Below are 16912 nucleotides of genomic sequence, written 5' to 3'. Positions count from 1 at the left end.
AATTTACTCTCCGCCGTGGGGATTAATACCAACACCCGATCCCCGGGTTTAAAGGTTCGCACGGTGGCTTGTCTATTGTAGCGGCCGCTTTGCGCGGCCTGAGCCTCCTGTAAATGCTCCTTCACAATTGGCATGACCGCGCTTATGCGGTTCTGCATACCTAAAATGTGTTCGATCACACTTTTATGGGGGGTGGGCTCTTGTTCCCATGTTTCTTTTGCCAGGTCCAACAATCCCCGGGGATGTCGCCCGTATAACAATTCAAGAGGCGAAAACCCCGTGGATGCCTGTGGCACCTCTCGTATGGCAAACATCAAATAGGGAAGCATCATATCCCAGTCTTTCCCGTCTTTTGAGATCACCCTTCTTAGCATGGTTTTCAGGGTTTTATTGAAACGCTCGACTAAACCGTCCGTTTGAGGATGATACACAGACGTACGCAACTGCTTGATCTGGAGTAGCCGGTATAGCTCTTTGGTCACTTTAGACATGAATGGGGTCCCCTGATCCGTAAGGATCTCCTTGGGCAACCCCACCCGGCAGAACACAGCAAACAACTCCCGAGCTATAAGCTTGGCTGCAGTATGTCTGAGAGGTATCGCCTCTGGATACCGGGTGGCATAGTCAACGATCACTAGGATATGCTGGTGCCCTCGAGCAGACTTTACGAGGGGCCCCACCAGATCCATCCCTATCCGTTCAAAAGGGACTTCTATAATGGGTAACGGTACCAACGGACTGGGAAAGTGGGTCAGGGGTGCGGTAAGCTGACACTCCGGGCAGGTTTCGCAGAACCGTTTTACCTCCCCAAAGACCCCGGGCCAATAGAACCTTTGCAATATTCGCTCCTGCGTTTTCTTGACCCCTAGGTGACCACTCATCAGGTGTTTATGAGCCAAGTCGAGGACCCGCCGGCGATACGGCTGGGGCACCACCAACTGCTCCACCCCTACGCCCCGTATTTCATCTACCCGGTAGAGTAAATCCTGCTTAAGAGCGAAATGGGGGTATCTTACCTGGGCACCAGGCAGCTGTGCCACCCCGTCAACTACTGTCACCCGACTCCGGGCATGTATTAACGTAGGGTCCTGGAGTTGGGCTGTCCCAAACGTATCCGGGGACGCCTCCAACTCCGGGATGGGCTCGACCGTCTCAGCCTCTCCTGCCAATACCTCTAGGGGCGACCTATCAGGTTCACATCCTGTCCCTATCATGGGGACCCCTACGGCAGGCGTCCCGGATTCAGGATTGTAGGGCTCAGGTCCCGGACTGACCAATATCTGAGGGGACTTATGAGGTCCCTTCCATAAAGTCCAAAAATAGGGCAGATCCCTTCCTAGGATCACATCATAGGGAAGAGTATTAATAAGTCCCACCTCATGTTGCACCTGACCGCAAGGTGCTGTGATGGTGACTATCCCCGTGGGATAGTCTCGGCGGTCCCCATGTATGCAAACCACCCCCACGGTACGTCCTGTGGCCTTTACTTTAGCCCTTAGGGTTGATCGCACAAGGGTCACTAAGCTTCCGGAATCCAACAAGCCTGTAACCGGACATCCATTCACCTGAATTTGGCACAAGTGGGGCTCAGTCTCTGGGTAGACCAGGTCAGCGGTACACACCACCTGAGCATACATTGAACCCCGCCGGGTAACCCCACAATCCATGGGCTCCGGGGTGAGTGGACACTGGGCTTCCATATGTCCCACCCGCTGGCACCGCCAACATCTAATAGGGAAGGACACCCCCTTGACGAGTTGTCGTTTAGGGTACGTAGTTTTCCGGACCTCAGGGACGGAGGGTGTGGTTTCAGACGGGACGGTAGCGGACTCCCGCACCGGTGTCAGCGGTGGGTCCTTGGCCCTAGGCTTGGAGGGACCGGACCGACGGGCGGTACGCAAAGTCTCAGTGTCCCGTATCAAGTCCTGCGTAGCCACATGCCGCTCTACCAGGGACACTAATTGGTCCAGGGTACTCGGGTCACCCTGTCCGACCCACCGTTGAACGGTGACGGGTAAAGTGCGCACAAAACGATCCACTACTACCCTTTCCACCATTTGCGCCGGGCTCAGAGTGTCAGGCTGCAACCACTTTTTTACAAGATGCAACAAGTCATAGGCCTGGGAGCGTACGGGTTTGGCTTCCTCAAAGAACCACTGATTTACCCGCTGAGCCCGTACATAGGTATTCACCCCCAACCGAGCCAGTATTTCGGCTTTCAGGGTCACATAGTCAATGGCGTCCTCGGTACAGAGGTCCAGGTACGCTTTTTGGGGTTCCCCCGTCAGATAGGGCGACAATACCTCAGCCCACTGGGGGGTCGGCAGCTTTTCCCACTCGGCCACCCGCTCAAACACCGCCAGGAACGCTTCCACATCATCACCCGGGGTCATCTTTTGCAACGCTTGTCTCACCGCTTTCCGGACGCTGCCGTCGTCATCCGGTCCCGGGGTTGTTGCTGCCGGTCTGGCACGGATCGACTTGGCCAGGAGAACCATCTGTTCTTGGTGCCTTTTTTCCTGCAATTGCAAGGCTTGCTGCTGACGTGCATTGGCCTGCTCCATCTGTTCTTGGTGCACTTGCAAGGATTGCTGCTGACGTGCATTGGCCTGATCCATCTGTTCTTGGAATTTTTTTTCCTGCATTTGCAAGGATTGGAGCAGGTGTGCATTGGTCTGTTGCTGCTGTGCATTAGCCTGAGCCAAATGCTTTAGTATGTCCTCCATGGCGTCGCCGGGTTTGGGCTGTAGTATAGCCGCTCGAATCCAGGACATGTGCTACTGGGTCACCAGGAATGGATGCTACACCTCACCGGCTGTCATGCCCGCCGATTCTCCACCATATGTGAGGTAGCGTCGTCGGCTGCGCTGCAGAAGACACGGGATCCAGGCACCAAGGTTCACAGCACACGGTTTATTCCAAAGAAAAAGTCCACAATATTACATATGTGCCTTTCCGGCAGAGAACTCAGGGAGATGTGATCACCCCCTCACCCCCGGCACACCTGCCCTTGTTCCTGAATCTATTTATCCCTCCCTTCAGCCTGTAGGGAAAACAGCATTAACCCTATAGTGGATTATCATGGAGTGAGCACAACCGGGGCGAGACATACCGGCCGTCATAGATAACCCCGGTCACAGTCTCACAATATATATATATATATATCTATATATATATATATATATCTCTATATATATATATATATATCTATATATATATATATCTCTATATCTATATCTATATATATATCTCTCTATATCTATATCTCTATATCTATATATATATATATCTCTCTATATCTATATATATATATATATCTATATATATATATATCTCTCTATATCTATATATATATATATATCTATATATATATATATCTCTATATCTATATATATATCTATATATATATATATATATCTCTATATCTATCTCTATATCTATCTATCTATCTATCTATCTATCTATATATATATATATATATATACACACACACACATACATACATACTATATATATATATATAATAAAATCTCTCTCTCAGATATGTATATATATTATATATATATATATATATATATATATATATATATATATCCCCATCTATCTTTCATATTACATAACATATATCTATATATCTGTCTATAAATAAAGGGAAAGACAGGAAGAGAGCGAGAGAAAGAGAGAGAGAAGGAAAGATTGAGAAAGTGAGCGAGGAAGACAAATAGAGAAAGAAAGAAAGCGAGAGAAAGAGAAAAAAAAAAGAGAAAAATAGAGAGACAGAGAGAGCGTGAAAGAAAGAAAGAGAGAACAGAGCGCGAGAGAACAGAGCGCGAGAGAACAGAGCGCAAGAGAACAGAGCGCGAGAGAAAAGAGCGCGAGAAAAGAGCGAAAGAAAAAAAGAGCGAAAGAAAAAAAGAGAGCCAGAGAAAAGAGAGCCAGAGAAAAGAGAGCCAGAGAAAAGAGAGCCAGAGAAAAGAGAGCCAGAGAAAAGAGAGAGAGAAAGAGAGAGAGAAAAAAGAGCGAGAGAAATAGAAAGAAACAGAAAGAAACAGAGAGAGAGACGGCAAGAGAGAAAGAAAGAGAGACAGAGAAAGAAACAGAGAAATAGAGCGAGAGAGAGTGCAAGAAAGAAAGAAAGAGTGCGAGAGATAGACAGCACAAGAGAAAGAAAAAAACAGCGAGAAAGAGAGAGTAAAAGAAAGAGAAAGCGTGAGAGATAGAGAGCGTGAGAGAGAAAGAAAAAGAGAGAGACATATGTATATTATACCGTATTTTTCGGACTATAAGACACACTTTTTTTCCCCCAAATGTTGGGGGTGCGTCTTATGGTCTGATTATAGGGCTGCGGGGAATGAGGGTGCTGCAGTGGAGCGGGTCATCAGGGGCATGAGCAGGCTGCAGCAGCCTGCCGTGACCACGTGGGCCCACTCATTACATATGCACGCCCATCCTCCCGCCCATCTCTCAGCCCTGAAGCTGGCACTGACGTGTGGGCAGGGGTGCGCGCATAATTTAACAGCCGGCCGTGATCACCCCTGGCCACTACAGCGTGGAGTGATCACGTGCGGCTGTACTTACTGCTCCCCGTGCATCATCATCAGCGCGGGGCGCAGTGAATCAATGTACTCACCGTTCCCCTGCAGCATCGTGATGTCCTCCAGTCTGACGACCGCGCTGTGTGGACTGGAGACTAGCAGTGCTCACAGCGATGACGTCATCACTGTGCGCACGTGTGTCCACACAGCCGCGCCGTCAGACTGGAGGACATTGCGGGGCTGCAGGGAACGTGGCCGGCTCAACACAACGCTGCCGGCACAGACAGGAGGAGGAGCGTCGCTGCGTGGAACGAGGAAAGGTGAGTGTAAACGTTTATTTTGTGTGTGTGCCGCAGGATGGGGGTATATGAGCAGGATGATGGGGGTATATGAGCAGGATGATGGGGGTATATGAGCAGGATGATGGGGGTATATGAGCAGGATGATGGGGGTATATAAGCAGGATGATGAGGGTATATAAGCAGGATGATGGTGGTATAAGAGCAGGATGATGGGGGTATATAAGCAGGATGATGGCGGTATATGAGCAGGATGATGGGGGTATATGAGCAGGATGATGGGGGTATATGAGCAGGATGATGGGGGTATATGAGCAGGATGATGGGGGTATATGAGCAGGATGATGGGGGTATATAAGCAGGATGATGAGGGTATATAAGCAGGATGATGGTGGTATAAGAGCAGGATGATGGGGGTATATAAGCAGGATGATGGCGGTATATGAGCAGGATGATGGGGGTATATGAGCAGGATGATGGGGGTATATGAGCAGGATGATGGGGGTATATGAGCAGGATGATGGGGGTATATGAGCAGGATGATGGTGGTATAAGAGCAGGATGATGGGGGTATATAAGCAGGATGATGGGGTATATGAGCAGGAGGATGGGAGTATATGAGCAGGATGATGGGAGTATATGAGCAGGATGATGGGGGTATATGAGCAGGATGATGGCGGTATATGAGCAGGATGATGGGGGTATATGAGCAGGATGATGGGGGTATATAAGCAGGATGATGGGGGTATATGAGCAGGATGATGGCGTATATAGCAGGATGGGAGCACATACCTGGATGCAGTATATAGCAAGATGGGGCTATACCAGGATGAGGGACATAAATATATACATAAGGCAGGAGGATCATTACCAGGATGGAGGGTACCTTAGTAGAGAATATGGGGACATTACCCCCATAACAGTGTGCCATCATGACCACAATTTTTGCTTAAAATTTTATTTTCCTATTTTCCTTCTCTAAAACCAGGGTGCGTCTTATGGTCCGGTGCGTCTTATAGTCCGAAAAATACGGTACAAACATATTTTTGTAACTGGCTGCTGGCTTTGTCTGCTCCTCCCTCTCTGCGCAGGCAGCACGCAGGACGCACAGAGCACGCTCACTGCACAGGTTGTTTTCTTACATACGGTAATTTAGTCAAGTGTATCTGAAAGTAAATCTGAAAATAAAACAGATTGGAAGTTTTTTTTAATAAGGCAACTTGTTTTTGAAGGTGATATTAGCCTAACGTTTAGCTGGGAAAAAAAGGAACATTTATTAATTTTAAGGGAACCTGTCATCAGAAATTTAGCTTGAAACCTAAGTGTCTCCCCCTCTGCAGCTCCTGGGCTGATTCTAGCAGGTTTCTATACTTTTTGTGGCCCCTTTTAAACCAAATTAAATACTTTATAAACTTGTACCTTTTGCTATGTAAATTTTGTAAATCGTCCATGGGGGCGGGCTCTCTGCTGACCGTTGCTGTTCCTCCAGCACATTGACGCCGTCCCCCCATGCTCCATTTCATCCATCAGGACGCCGCCCACTGCGCCCGAGGTGCCGCCCATGCCAGGATCGCTGGTGACGTGTGTCACAAGCACGAGATTATGGGCAGAGCTGTGATTGCATCGCCAGTGCCTGCCCATAATCTCGTGGACGCGCTGTCCCCACTGCCTCCAGCGTTCTGCGCAAGCGCACGCTGGCCAAATGACCTGACATCACCTCCTTCCCAGGGCAAGATGGGAAAGAGGTGACGTCGGTCATCTGGCCAGCGTGCGCTTGCGCAGAATGCTGGAGGAAGAGGGGAAAGTGCGGTCACGAGGTTATGGGTGGCACTTGCTGATGACACTCACAGCGCCGCCCATAACCTCGTGCCTGCGCAAAATGTCACCAGCGGTCACACACTGCACAGTCCCACAGCGCATGCGCGGGACCTCGGGCGCCCAAGGGTGGCGTCCTGAGGAATGAAATTCAGCGTTGGGGACGGCGTAAATCGGCAGGAGGACAGTAACGGACACCAGGCAGCCCGCCCCCATGGATAATTTACAAAATTTGCATACCAAAAGGTACAGGTTTATAAAGTATTTAATTTGGTTTAAAAGAGGCCACAAAAAGTACAGGAACCTGCTAGAATGCAGCCCAGGAGCTGCAGAGGGGGACACTTTTAGGTTTAAAGCAAAATTTCTGATGACAGGTTCCCTTTAAGCTGCGTTAAAGAGTTAGAGCTGGTATACAAATAAGAGGCGTCACCATAAAAGAAGAGAAGGGGAAGCTCTACTAAAGAAACATTAGAGAATCTGTCACTTACTAAAATAAATTGTGTAAAATACTTTCCACCCTGCTCTCCCCCTGATTCTGACGCTCTTTTCCGTTTTGTTCTGCGTCGCTCCATTGCGGAGATCTTCACATTTGCTTCTTCTGGAGCGCACTATGTGAAATCTCTGCTTGCAAGCAGATTGAGCGCTTCTTCCAAGTCTTCTCTGGGGACTATCACAGCTTGAGACTGATAGACCAGATGGTGAGCTGTGATTTTCAGTATTTGGGAAAGTGGGCTGAAAGAGTACGACCCCAGAGAAAGCTCTAAAAAAAATTGTATTAAAAGCAGAGATTTCACATAGTGCACTCCAAAAGCAACAAGTAAAGATTTCTGCAATGGAGCGAAACAGAACAAACCAGAATCGGGAGACCTTTTGACAAGGTATTTAAGTCAGTTTTCTTGGCACAAGTGACATATCCTCTTTAAAAGGGGTTGTTCCACCTAATCGCTGGAGGTCTAATGACATAGACCCCTATGAGTCCTGAGAATGGGGAATGCTTGTCATGTGTCAACACTCCATTCATTGTTTATGGGACTGACAGAGATAGGACCGTGCAGTTCAATGCTGAACAGAGCGGAGGTGTTAGCATCCTCCTATTTTACTGTATCATATTGTAAAACTGCAGAGAAAAGACAAGATACAAGTGTCAGGACGAGGTTTCTTACACCTGAACCACTTTCTGCAAATTCCCGCTCTCAAATCGAGACTCGAACACCAACGTGCTGTCAGATTCTTCACAGCCGTGCTGAGACATGGCCTTGAGGGGGCTGCGATTGCCACCAACACGGGAACACATGAAATAAGACTCCTTCCAGCCTACGAGGAAACAGAGAAAACAATTCAGCCTCTAAAACGGGAAATAAATCATGAAAAGTGACAAGAGAAGAAAAGGAATGGGGGTTAGGGAGGGGTGGAGAAGAGAAGACACTGGTGAGACGGGGGTATGGTAAAAGGGACGAGATAAAAAAAGAGGAAATGACAACAAAAGTACAGAGGAAATATCTGGTAATACACAGGAAAGTAAAAGGATTGGGAAGGACAAAGGAGAAGAGGAAGCAGAAAGATACCAGAAAGTAAGAGAACTAGGAAGGACAAAGGAGAAGAGGAAGCGGGAAGATACCGGAAAGTAAGAGAACTAGGAAGGACAAAGGAGAAGAGGAAGCAGAAAGATACCAGAAAGTAAGAACTAGGAAGGACAAAGGAGAAGAGGAAGCAGAAAGATACCAGAAAGTAAGAACTAGGAAGGACAAAGGAGAAGAGGAAGCAGAAAGATACCGGAAAGTAAGAGAACAAGGAAGGACACAGAAAAAGAGGAAGCAGAAAGATACCAGAAAGTAAGAGAACAAGGAAGGACAAAGGAGAAGAGGAAGCGGAAAGATACTGGAAAGTAAGAGAACAAGGAAGGACACAGAAAAAGAGGAAGCAGAAAGATACCAGAAAGTAAGAGAACAAGGAAGGACAAAGCAGAAGAGGAAGCGGAAAGATACTGGAAAGTAAGAGAACTAGGAAGGACAAAGGAGGAGAGGAAGCGGAAAGATACCGGAAAGTAAGAACTAGGAAGGACAAAGGAGAAGAGGAAGCAGAAAGATACCAGAAAGTAAGAACTAGGAAGGACAAAGGAGAAGAGGAAGCAGAAAGATACTGGAAAGTAAGAGAACTAGGAAGGACACAGGAGAAGAGGAAGCAGAAAGATACTGGAAAGTAAAAGAACTAGGAAGGACACAGGAGAAGAGGAAGCAGAAAGATACTGGAAAGTAAGAGAACTAGGAAGGACACAGGAGAAAAGGAAGCAGAAAGATACCGGAAAGTAAGAGAACTAGGAAGGACACAGGAGAAGAGGAAGCAGAAAGATACTGGAAAGTAAGAGAACTAGGAAGGACAAAAGAGAAGAGGAAGCAGAAAGATACCGGAAAGTAAGAGAACTAGGAAGGACAAAAGAGAAGAGGAAGCAGAAAGATACCAGAAAGTAAGAGAACTAGGAAGGACAAAAGAGAAGAGGAAGCAGAAAGATACTGGAAAGTAAGAGAACTAGGATGCACACTATGATAAGAAAAGGGAGAAAGCCATCACAGAGGAATATAAGAAGAGAGAGTCAAAAAGAAGAGGCGGAAGAACAGAATGATAAAGAGTCAAGAATAAAACAAATAAGTTAGAAATGGCAGGAGACAAGGGGGTAAGAGGAAGCAGAAGAGAAGTAGAGCAATACACAGGGACAAAAAAAAGTAACTGAAAGCCATAAGGAGAAAAGAAGAAAAAGGGAAAAAAGACAGAAACAAGTAAAAGATAACAAAATAACACCGGGGTGAAAGAGGATAAAGAATAGCTTAAGAAAGTAGGAAAAAAAAAACAGAGGGGCAAAATATGATGAGAAAGCAGAAAAGAACCAGAGGAGAAAGGCAAATTAGAAGCAGAAAGAAATGCAGGCGAGGTGCGAAGCAACAAGATGGAAGAACAAGGGCGCTAATAAAAAGAAAACCACTTGAAAGGAGTAAATTAGGCTCAGTGTGATAACATTTTGGCTTCATTATAAAAACCATGAAGGTGAAACAATATCCTTGGGACAGAAAATAAGTAGGAGAAAGATAAACTGATAAGGAGAACTGAAGAGGTGGCGAAAAGATTGGATTAAGATATGAAAAGAAGGACAGGCCGACAATACAGGAAGACAAGAAAAAAGATAAAAGAAAGAAAAAACATAAGTCCGCGCGTAACAAAGCCGAATTCATGTAAGTTACAGATGGCAGATAATTCCCAAGAGAAGGAACTAATTATAAAGAAGGGGGAGAGATAAGACGGACTGGAATTAGGGACATGGGTGGAAATAGATTGGCAGCGCAGTAATGAAACGCTGGAGAAAGCAGACAGGAAATTAAGTACCAATCGCCAGAGAAGTACAGCATGTAGATCAGCCCAGAGAGCAACTGGTTAAAAAAGAAAGGATTTGTTCAGCGCCAAGAGGCAAAACTGAAACTGAAGAGATAAGAGGAAAGGAAAAAGTCAAGATCATTAATATTCCCGTCACAGGTTATCTAAGGGATCAATTCACAGAGTCTCAGGACAACATGGCCGACACCGAGGACGACCCAAATTCAGAGGGATTCGGTAGGAACGTAAGCTACTCACTGAACCGCATGTATCATGGAGAAAAGGTCCTGCAGGTGCAGGGCGGAAAACGGAACACAGGACAGGAAAAGAGAAGAGAAAACCGAAAAAATGGAAGGATACAAGAGAAGAAGGGAAAAGAAAATATAGAGAAGTAGGGAGGAAAAAGAAAAAATGAGGGGAGGAAGGAGGAAGGCCGAAGGAGGACACAGCAGAAAAGTCAACAGGAGGACGTAGGAGAACAAGTATAAAAAGAACACCCAAAAGTAAGAAGAAAAAGAAAAACAGACAGAGTACAAGAACGGACAGATAAAGCAGGACGCAGAAGAGGAAGAACAAGGGAGAGGAAGAGGGAGCAGAAGACACGGGAGAGTAACAGTAAGAGGAGGCAGGAGAGGACGAACAAGGGAGAGGAAGAGGGAGCAGAAGATACGGGAGAGTAACAGTAAGTAAGAGGAGGCAGGAGAGGAAGAAGAACAAGGGAGAGGAAGAGGGAGCAGAAGATACGGGAGAGTAACCGTAAGTAAGAGGAGGCAGGAGAGGAAGAAGAACAAGGGAGAGGAAGAGAGAGCAGAAGACACGGGAGAGTAACAGTAAGTAAGAGGAGGCAGGAGAGGAAGAAGAACAAGGGAGAGGAAGAGAGAGCAGAAGACACGAGAGAGTAACAGTAAGTAAGAGGAGGCAGGAGAGGAAGAAGAACAAGGGAGAGGAAGAGAGAGCAGAAGACACGAGAGAGTAACAGTAAGTAAGAGGAGGCAGAAGAGGAAGAAGAACAAGGGAGAGGAAGAGGGAGCAGAAGACACGAGAGTAACAGTAAGTAAGAGGAGGCAGGAGAGGAAGAAGAACAAGGGAGAGGAAGAGGGAGCAGAAGACACGGGAGAGTAACAGTAAGTAAGAGGAGGCAGGAGAGGAAGAAGAACAAGGGAGAGGAAGAGGGAGCAGAAGACACGGGAGAGTAACAGTAAGAGGAGGCAGGAGAGGAAGAACAAGGGAGAGGAAGAGAGAGCAGAAGACACGAGAGAGTAACAGTAAGTAAGAGGAGGCAGGAGAGGAAGAAGAACAAGGGAGAGGAAGAGGGAGCAGAAGACACGGGAGAGAAACAGTAAGTAAGAGGAGGCAGGAGAGGAAGAAGAACAAGGGAGAGGAAGAGGGAGCAGAAGACACGAGAGTAACAGTAAGTAAGAGGAGGCAGGAGAGGAAGAAGAACAAGGGAGAGGAAGAGGGAGCAGAAGATACGGGAGAGTAACAGTAAGTAAGAGGAGGCAGGAGAGGAAGAAGAACAAGGGAGAGGAAGAGGGAGCAGAAGACACGAAAGTAACAGTAAGTAAGAGGAGGCAGGAGAGGAAGAAGAACAAGGGAGAGGAAGAGGGAGCAGAAGACACGAGAGTAACAGTAAGTAAGAGGAGGCAGGAGAGGAAGAAGAACAAGGGAGAGGAAGAGAGAGCAGAAGACACGAGAGAGTAACAGTAAGTAAGAGGAGGCAGGAGAGGAAGAAGAACAAGGGAGAGGAAGAGAGAGCAGAAGACACGAGAGTAACAGTAAGTAAGAGGAGGCAGAAGAGGAAAAACAAGGGAGAGGAAGAGGGAGCAGAAGACACGAGAGTAACAGTAAGAGGAGGCAGGAGAGGAAGAAGAACAAGGGAGAGGAAGAGGGAGCAGAAGACACGGGAGAGTAAGTAAGAGGAGGCAGGAGAGGAAGAAGAACAAGGGAGAGGAAGAGGGAGCAGAATACACGAGAGTAACAGTAAGAGGAGGCAGGAGAGGAAGAAGAACAAGGGAGAGGAAGAGGGAGCAGAAGACACAGGAGAGTAACAGTAAGTAAGAGGAGGCAGGAGAGGAAGAAGAACAAGGGAGAGGAAGAGGGAGCAGAAGACACAGGAGAGTAACAGTAAGTAAGAGGAGGCAGGAGAGGAAGAAGAACAAGGGAGAGGAAGAGGGAGCAGAAGACACGAGAGTAACAGTAAGAGGAGGCAGGAGAGGAAGAAGAACAAGGGAGAGGAAGAGGGAGCAGAAGACACAGGAGAGTAACAGTAAGTAAGAGGAGGCAGGAGAGGAAGAAGAACAAGGGAGAGGAAGAGGGAGCAGAAGACACGAGAGTAACAGTAAGTAAGAGGAGGCAGGAGAGGAAGAAGAACAAGGGAGAGGAAGAGGGCGCAGAAGACACGAGAGTAACAGTAAGTAAGAGGAGGCAGGAGAGGAAAAAGAACAAGGGAGAGGAAGAGGGAGCAGAAGACACGGGAGAGTAACAGTAAGTAAGATGAGGCAGGAGAGGAAGAAGAACAAGGGAGAGGAAGAGGGAGCAGAAGACACGGGAGAGTAACAGTAAGTAAGAGGAGGCAGGAGAGGAAGAAGAACAAGGGAGAGGAAGAGGGAGCAGAAGACACGGGAGAGTAACAGTAAGTAGGAGGAGGCAGGAGAGGAAGAAGAACAAGGGAGAGGAAGAGAGAGCAGAAGACACGAGAGTAACAGTAAGTAAGAGGAGGCAGGAGAGGAAGAAGAACAAGGGAGAGGAAGAGGGAGCAGAAGACACGGGAGAGAAACAGTAAGTAAGAGGAGGCAGGAGAGGAAGAAGAACAAGGGAGAGGAAGAGAGAGCAGAAGACACGAGAGTAACAGTAAGTAAGAGGAGGCAGGAGAGGAAGAAGAACAAGGGAGAGGAAGATGGAGCAGAAGACACGAGAGTAACAGTAAGTAAGAGGAGGCAGGAGAGGAAGAAGAACAAGGGAGAGGAAGAGGGAGCAGAAGACACGGGAGAGCAACAGTAAGTGAGAGGAGGCAGGAGAGGAAGAAGAACAAGGGAGAGGAAGAGGGAGCAGAAGACACGGGAGAGCAACAGTAAGTGAGAGGAGGCAGGAGAGGAAGAAGAACAAGGGAGAGGAAGAGGGAGCAGAAGACACGGGAGAGTAACAGTAAGTGAGAGGAGGCAGGAGAGGAAGAAGAACAAGGGAGAGGAAGAGGGAGCAGAAGACACAAGAGTAATAGTAAGTGAGAGGAGGCAGGAGAGGAAGAAGAACAAGGGAGAGGAAGAGGGAGCAGAAGACACGTGAGAGCAACAGTAAGTGAGAGGAGGCAGGAGAGGAAAAAGAACAAGGGAGAGGAAGAGGGAGCAGAAGACATGAGAGTAATAGTAAGTGAGAGGAGGCAGGAGAGGAAAAAGAACAAGGGAGAGGAAGAGAGAGCAGAAGACACGAGAGTAACAGTAAGTAAGAGGAGGCAGGAGAGGAAGAAGAACAAGGGAGAGGAAGAGGGAGCAGAAGACACGGGAGAGTAACAGTAAGTAAGAGGAGACAGGAGAGGAAGAAGAACAAGGGAGAGGAAGAGAGAGCAGAAGACACGGGAGAGTAACAGTAAGTAAGAGGAGGCAGGAGAGGAAGAAGAACAAGGGAGAGGAAGAGGGAGCAGAAGACACAGGAGAGTAACAGTAAGTAAGAGGAGGCAGGAGAGGAAGAAGAACAAGGGAGAGGAAGAGAGAGCAGAAGACACGAGAGTAACAGTAAGTAAGAGGAGGCAGGAGAGGAAGAAGAACAAGGGAGAGGAAGAGGGAGCAGAAGACACGGGAGAGTAACAGTAAGTAAGAGGAGGCAGGAGAGGAAGAAGAACAAGGGAGAGGAAGAGGGAGCAGAAAACACGAGAGTAACAGTAAGTAAGAGGAGGCAGGAGAGGAAGAAGAACAAGGGAGAGGAAGAGGGAGCAGAAGACACGGGAGAGTAACAGTAAGTAAGAGGAGGCAGGAGAGGAAGAAGAACAAAGGAGAGGAAGAGGGAGCAGAAGACACGAGAGTAACAGTAAGTAAGAGGAGGCAGGAGAGGAAGAAGAACAAGGGAGAGGAAGAGGGAGCAGAAGACACGAGAGTAACAGTAAGTAAGAGGAGGCAGGAGAGGAAGAAGAACAAGGGAGAGGAAGAGGGAGCAGAAGACACGAGAGTAACAGTAAGTAAGAGGAGGCAGGAGAGGAAGAGAACAAGGGAGAGGAAGAGGGAGCAGAAGACACGAGAGTAACAGTAAGTAAGAGGAGGCAGGAGAGGAAGAAGAACAAGGGAGAGGAAGAAGGAGCAGAAGACACGAGAGTAACAGTAAGTAAGAGGAGGCAGGAGAGGAAGAAGAACACGGGAGAGGAAGAGGGAGCAGAAGACACGGGAGAGTAACAGTAAGTGAGAGGAGGCAGGAGAGGAAGAAGAACAAGGGAGAGGAAGAGAGAGCAGAAGACACGGGAGAGTAACAGTAAGTAAGAGGAGGCAGGAGAGGAAGAAGAACAAGGGAGAGGAAGAGGTAGCAGAAGACACGAAAGTAACAGTAAGTGAGAGGAGGCAGGAGAGGAAGAAGAACAAGGGAGGAAGAGAGAGCAGAAGACACGGGAGAGTAACAGTAAGTGAGAAGAGGCAGGAGAGGAAGAAGAACAAGGGAGAGGAAGAGAGAGCAGAAGACACGAAAGTAACAGTAAGTGAGAGGAGGCAGGAGAGGAAGAAGAACAAGGGAGGAAGAGAGAGCAGAAGACACGGGAGAGTAACAGTAAGTGAGAAGAGGCAGGAGAGGAAGAAGAACAAGGGAGAGGAAGAGAGAGCAGAAGACACGAAAGTAACAGTAAGTAAAAGGAGGCAGGAGAGGAAGAAGAACAAGGGAGAGGAAGAGGGAGCAGAAGACATGGGAGAGTAACAGTAAGAGGAGGCAGGACAGGAAGAAGAACAAGGGAGAGGAAGAGGGAGCAGAAGACACAGGAGAGTAACAGTAAGTAAGAGGAGGCAGGAGAGGAAGAAGAACAAGGGAGAGGAAGAGGGAGCAGAAGACACGGGAGAGCAACAGTAAGAGGAGGCAGGAGAGGAAGAAGAACAAGGGAGAGGAAGAGGGAGCAGAAGACACGAGAGTAACAGTAAGTGGAGGCAGGAGAGGAAGAAGAACAAGGAAGAGGGAGCAGAAAACACGAGAGTAACAGTAAGTAAGAGGAGGCAGGAGAGGAAGAAGAACAAGGGAGAGGAAGAGGGACCAGAAGACACGAGAGTAACAGTAAGTAAGAGGAGGCAGGAGAGGAAGAAGAACAAGGGAGAGGAAGAGGGAGCAGAAGACACGAGAGTAACAGTAAGAGGAGGCAGGAGAGGAAGAAGAACAAGGGAGAGGAAGAGAGAGCAGAAGACACGGGAGAGTAACAGTAAGTAAGAGGAGGCAGGAGAGGAAGAAGAACAAGGGAGAGGAAGAGGGAGCAGAAGACACGGGAGAGTAACAGTAAGAGGAGGCAGGAGAGGAAGAAGAACAAGGGAGAGGAAGAGAGAGCAGAAGACACGGGAGAGTAACAGTAAGTAAGAGGAGGCAGGAGAGGAAGAAGAACAAGGGAGAGGAAGAGGGAGCAGAAAACACGAGAGTAAACAGTAAGTAAGAGGAGGCAGGAGAGGAAGAAGAACAAGGGAGAGGAAGAGGGAGCAGAAGACACGGGAGAGTAACAGTAAGAGGAGGCAGGAGAGGAAGAAGAACAAGGGAGAGGAAGAGAGAGCAGAAGACACGGGAGAGTAACAGTAAGTAAGAGGAGGCAGGAGAGGAAGAAGAACAAGGGAGAGGAAGAGGGAGCAGAAAACACGAGAGTAAACAGTAAGTAAGAGGAGGCAGGAGAGGAAGAAGAACAAGGGAGAGGAAGAGGGAGCAGAAGACACGGGAGAGTAACAGTAAGTAAGAGGAGGCAGGAGAGGAAGAAGAACAAAGGAGAGGAAGAGGGAGCAGAAGACACGAGAGTAACAGTAAGTAAGAGGAGGCAGGAGAGGAAGAAGAACAAGGGAGAGGAAGAGGGAGCAGAAGACACGGGAGAGTAACAGTAAGTAAGAGGAGGCAGGAGAGGAAGAAGAACAAGGGAGAGGAAGAGGGAGCAGAAAACACGAGAGTAAACAGTAAGTAAGAGGAGGCAGGAGAGGAAGAAGAACAAGGGAGAGGAAGAGGGAGCAGAAGACACGGGAGAGTAACAGTAAGTAAGAGGAGGCAGGAGAGGAAGAAGAACAAAGGAGAGGAAGAGGGAGCAGAAGACACGAGAGTAACAGTAAGTAAGAGGAGGCAGGAGAGGAAGAGAACAAGGGAGAGGAAGAGGGAGCAGAAGACACGGGAGAGTAACAGTAAGTAAGATGAGGCAGGAGAGGAAGAAGAACAAGGGAGAGGAAGAGGGAGCAGAAGACACGAGAGTAACAGTAAGTAAGAGGAGGCAGGAGAGGAAGAAGAACAAGGGAGAGGAAGAGGGAGCAGAAGACACGAGAGTAACAGTAAGTAAGAGGAGGCAGGAGAGGAAGAAGAACAAGGGAGAGGAAGAGGGAGCAGAAGACACGAGAGTAACAGTAAGTAAGAGGAGGCAGGAGAGGAAGAGAACAAGGGAGAGGAAGAGGGAGCAGAAGACACGAGAGTAACAGTAAGTAAGAGGAGGCAGGAGAGGAAGAAGAACAAGGGAGAGGAAGAGGGAGCAGAAGACACGAGAGTAACAGTAAGTAAGAGGAGGCAGGAGAGGAAGAAGAACAAGGGAGAGGAAGAGGGAGCAGAAGACACGGGAGAGTAACAGTAAGTGAGAGGAGGCAGGAGAGGAAGAAGAACAAGGGAGAGGAAGAGAGAGCAGAAGACACGGGAGAGTAACAGTAAGTAAGAGGAGGCAGGAGAGGAAGAAGAACAAGGGAGAGGATGAGGGAGCAGAAGACACGGGACAGT

The 16912-nt window shown here is 48.0% G+C and overlaps 1 protein-coding gene across 2 annotated transcripts in view; it reads right to left on the bottom strand.

The window, feature by feature from the left end:
* Positions 1-16912, bottom strand: part of AGBL3 (AGBL carboxypeptidase 3) — a 134134-nt gene that overhangs the window by 67841 nt on the left and 49381 nt on the right. For both annotated transcript variants that reach the window (XM_075343804.1, XM_075343805.1), the window contains exon 6: positions 7813-7963. In XM_075343804.1, the coding sequence (XP_075199919.1) occupies positions 7813-7963 (151 nt within the window). The remainder of the gene's footprint in view (positions 1-7812; positions 7964-16912) is intronic.

The sequence above is a fragment of the Anomaloglossus baeobatrachus genome, chromosome 4 (assembly GCF_048569485.1).
Source record: "Anomaloglossus baeobatrachus isolate aAnoBae1 chromosome 4, aAnoBae1.hap1, whole genome shotgun sequence".
NCBI classification, from domain to species: domain Eukaryota; kingdom Metazoa; phylum Chordata; class Amphibia; order Anura; family Aromobatidae; genus Anomaloglossus; species Anomaloglossus baeobatrachus.
The sequence above is the reverse complement of the archived record's forward strand: the minus strand, read 5'-3'. Positions and strand labels throughout refer to the sequence as shown.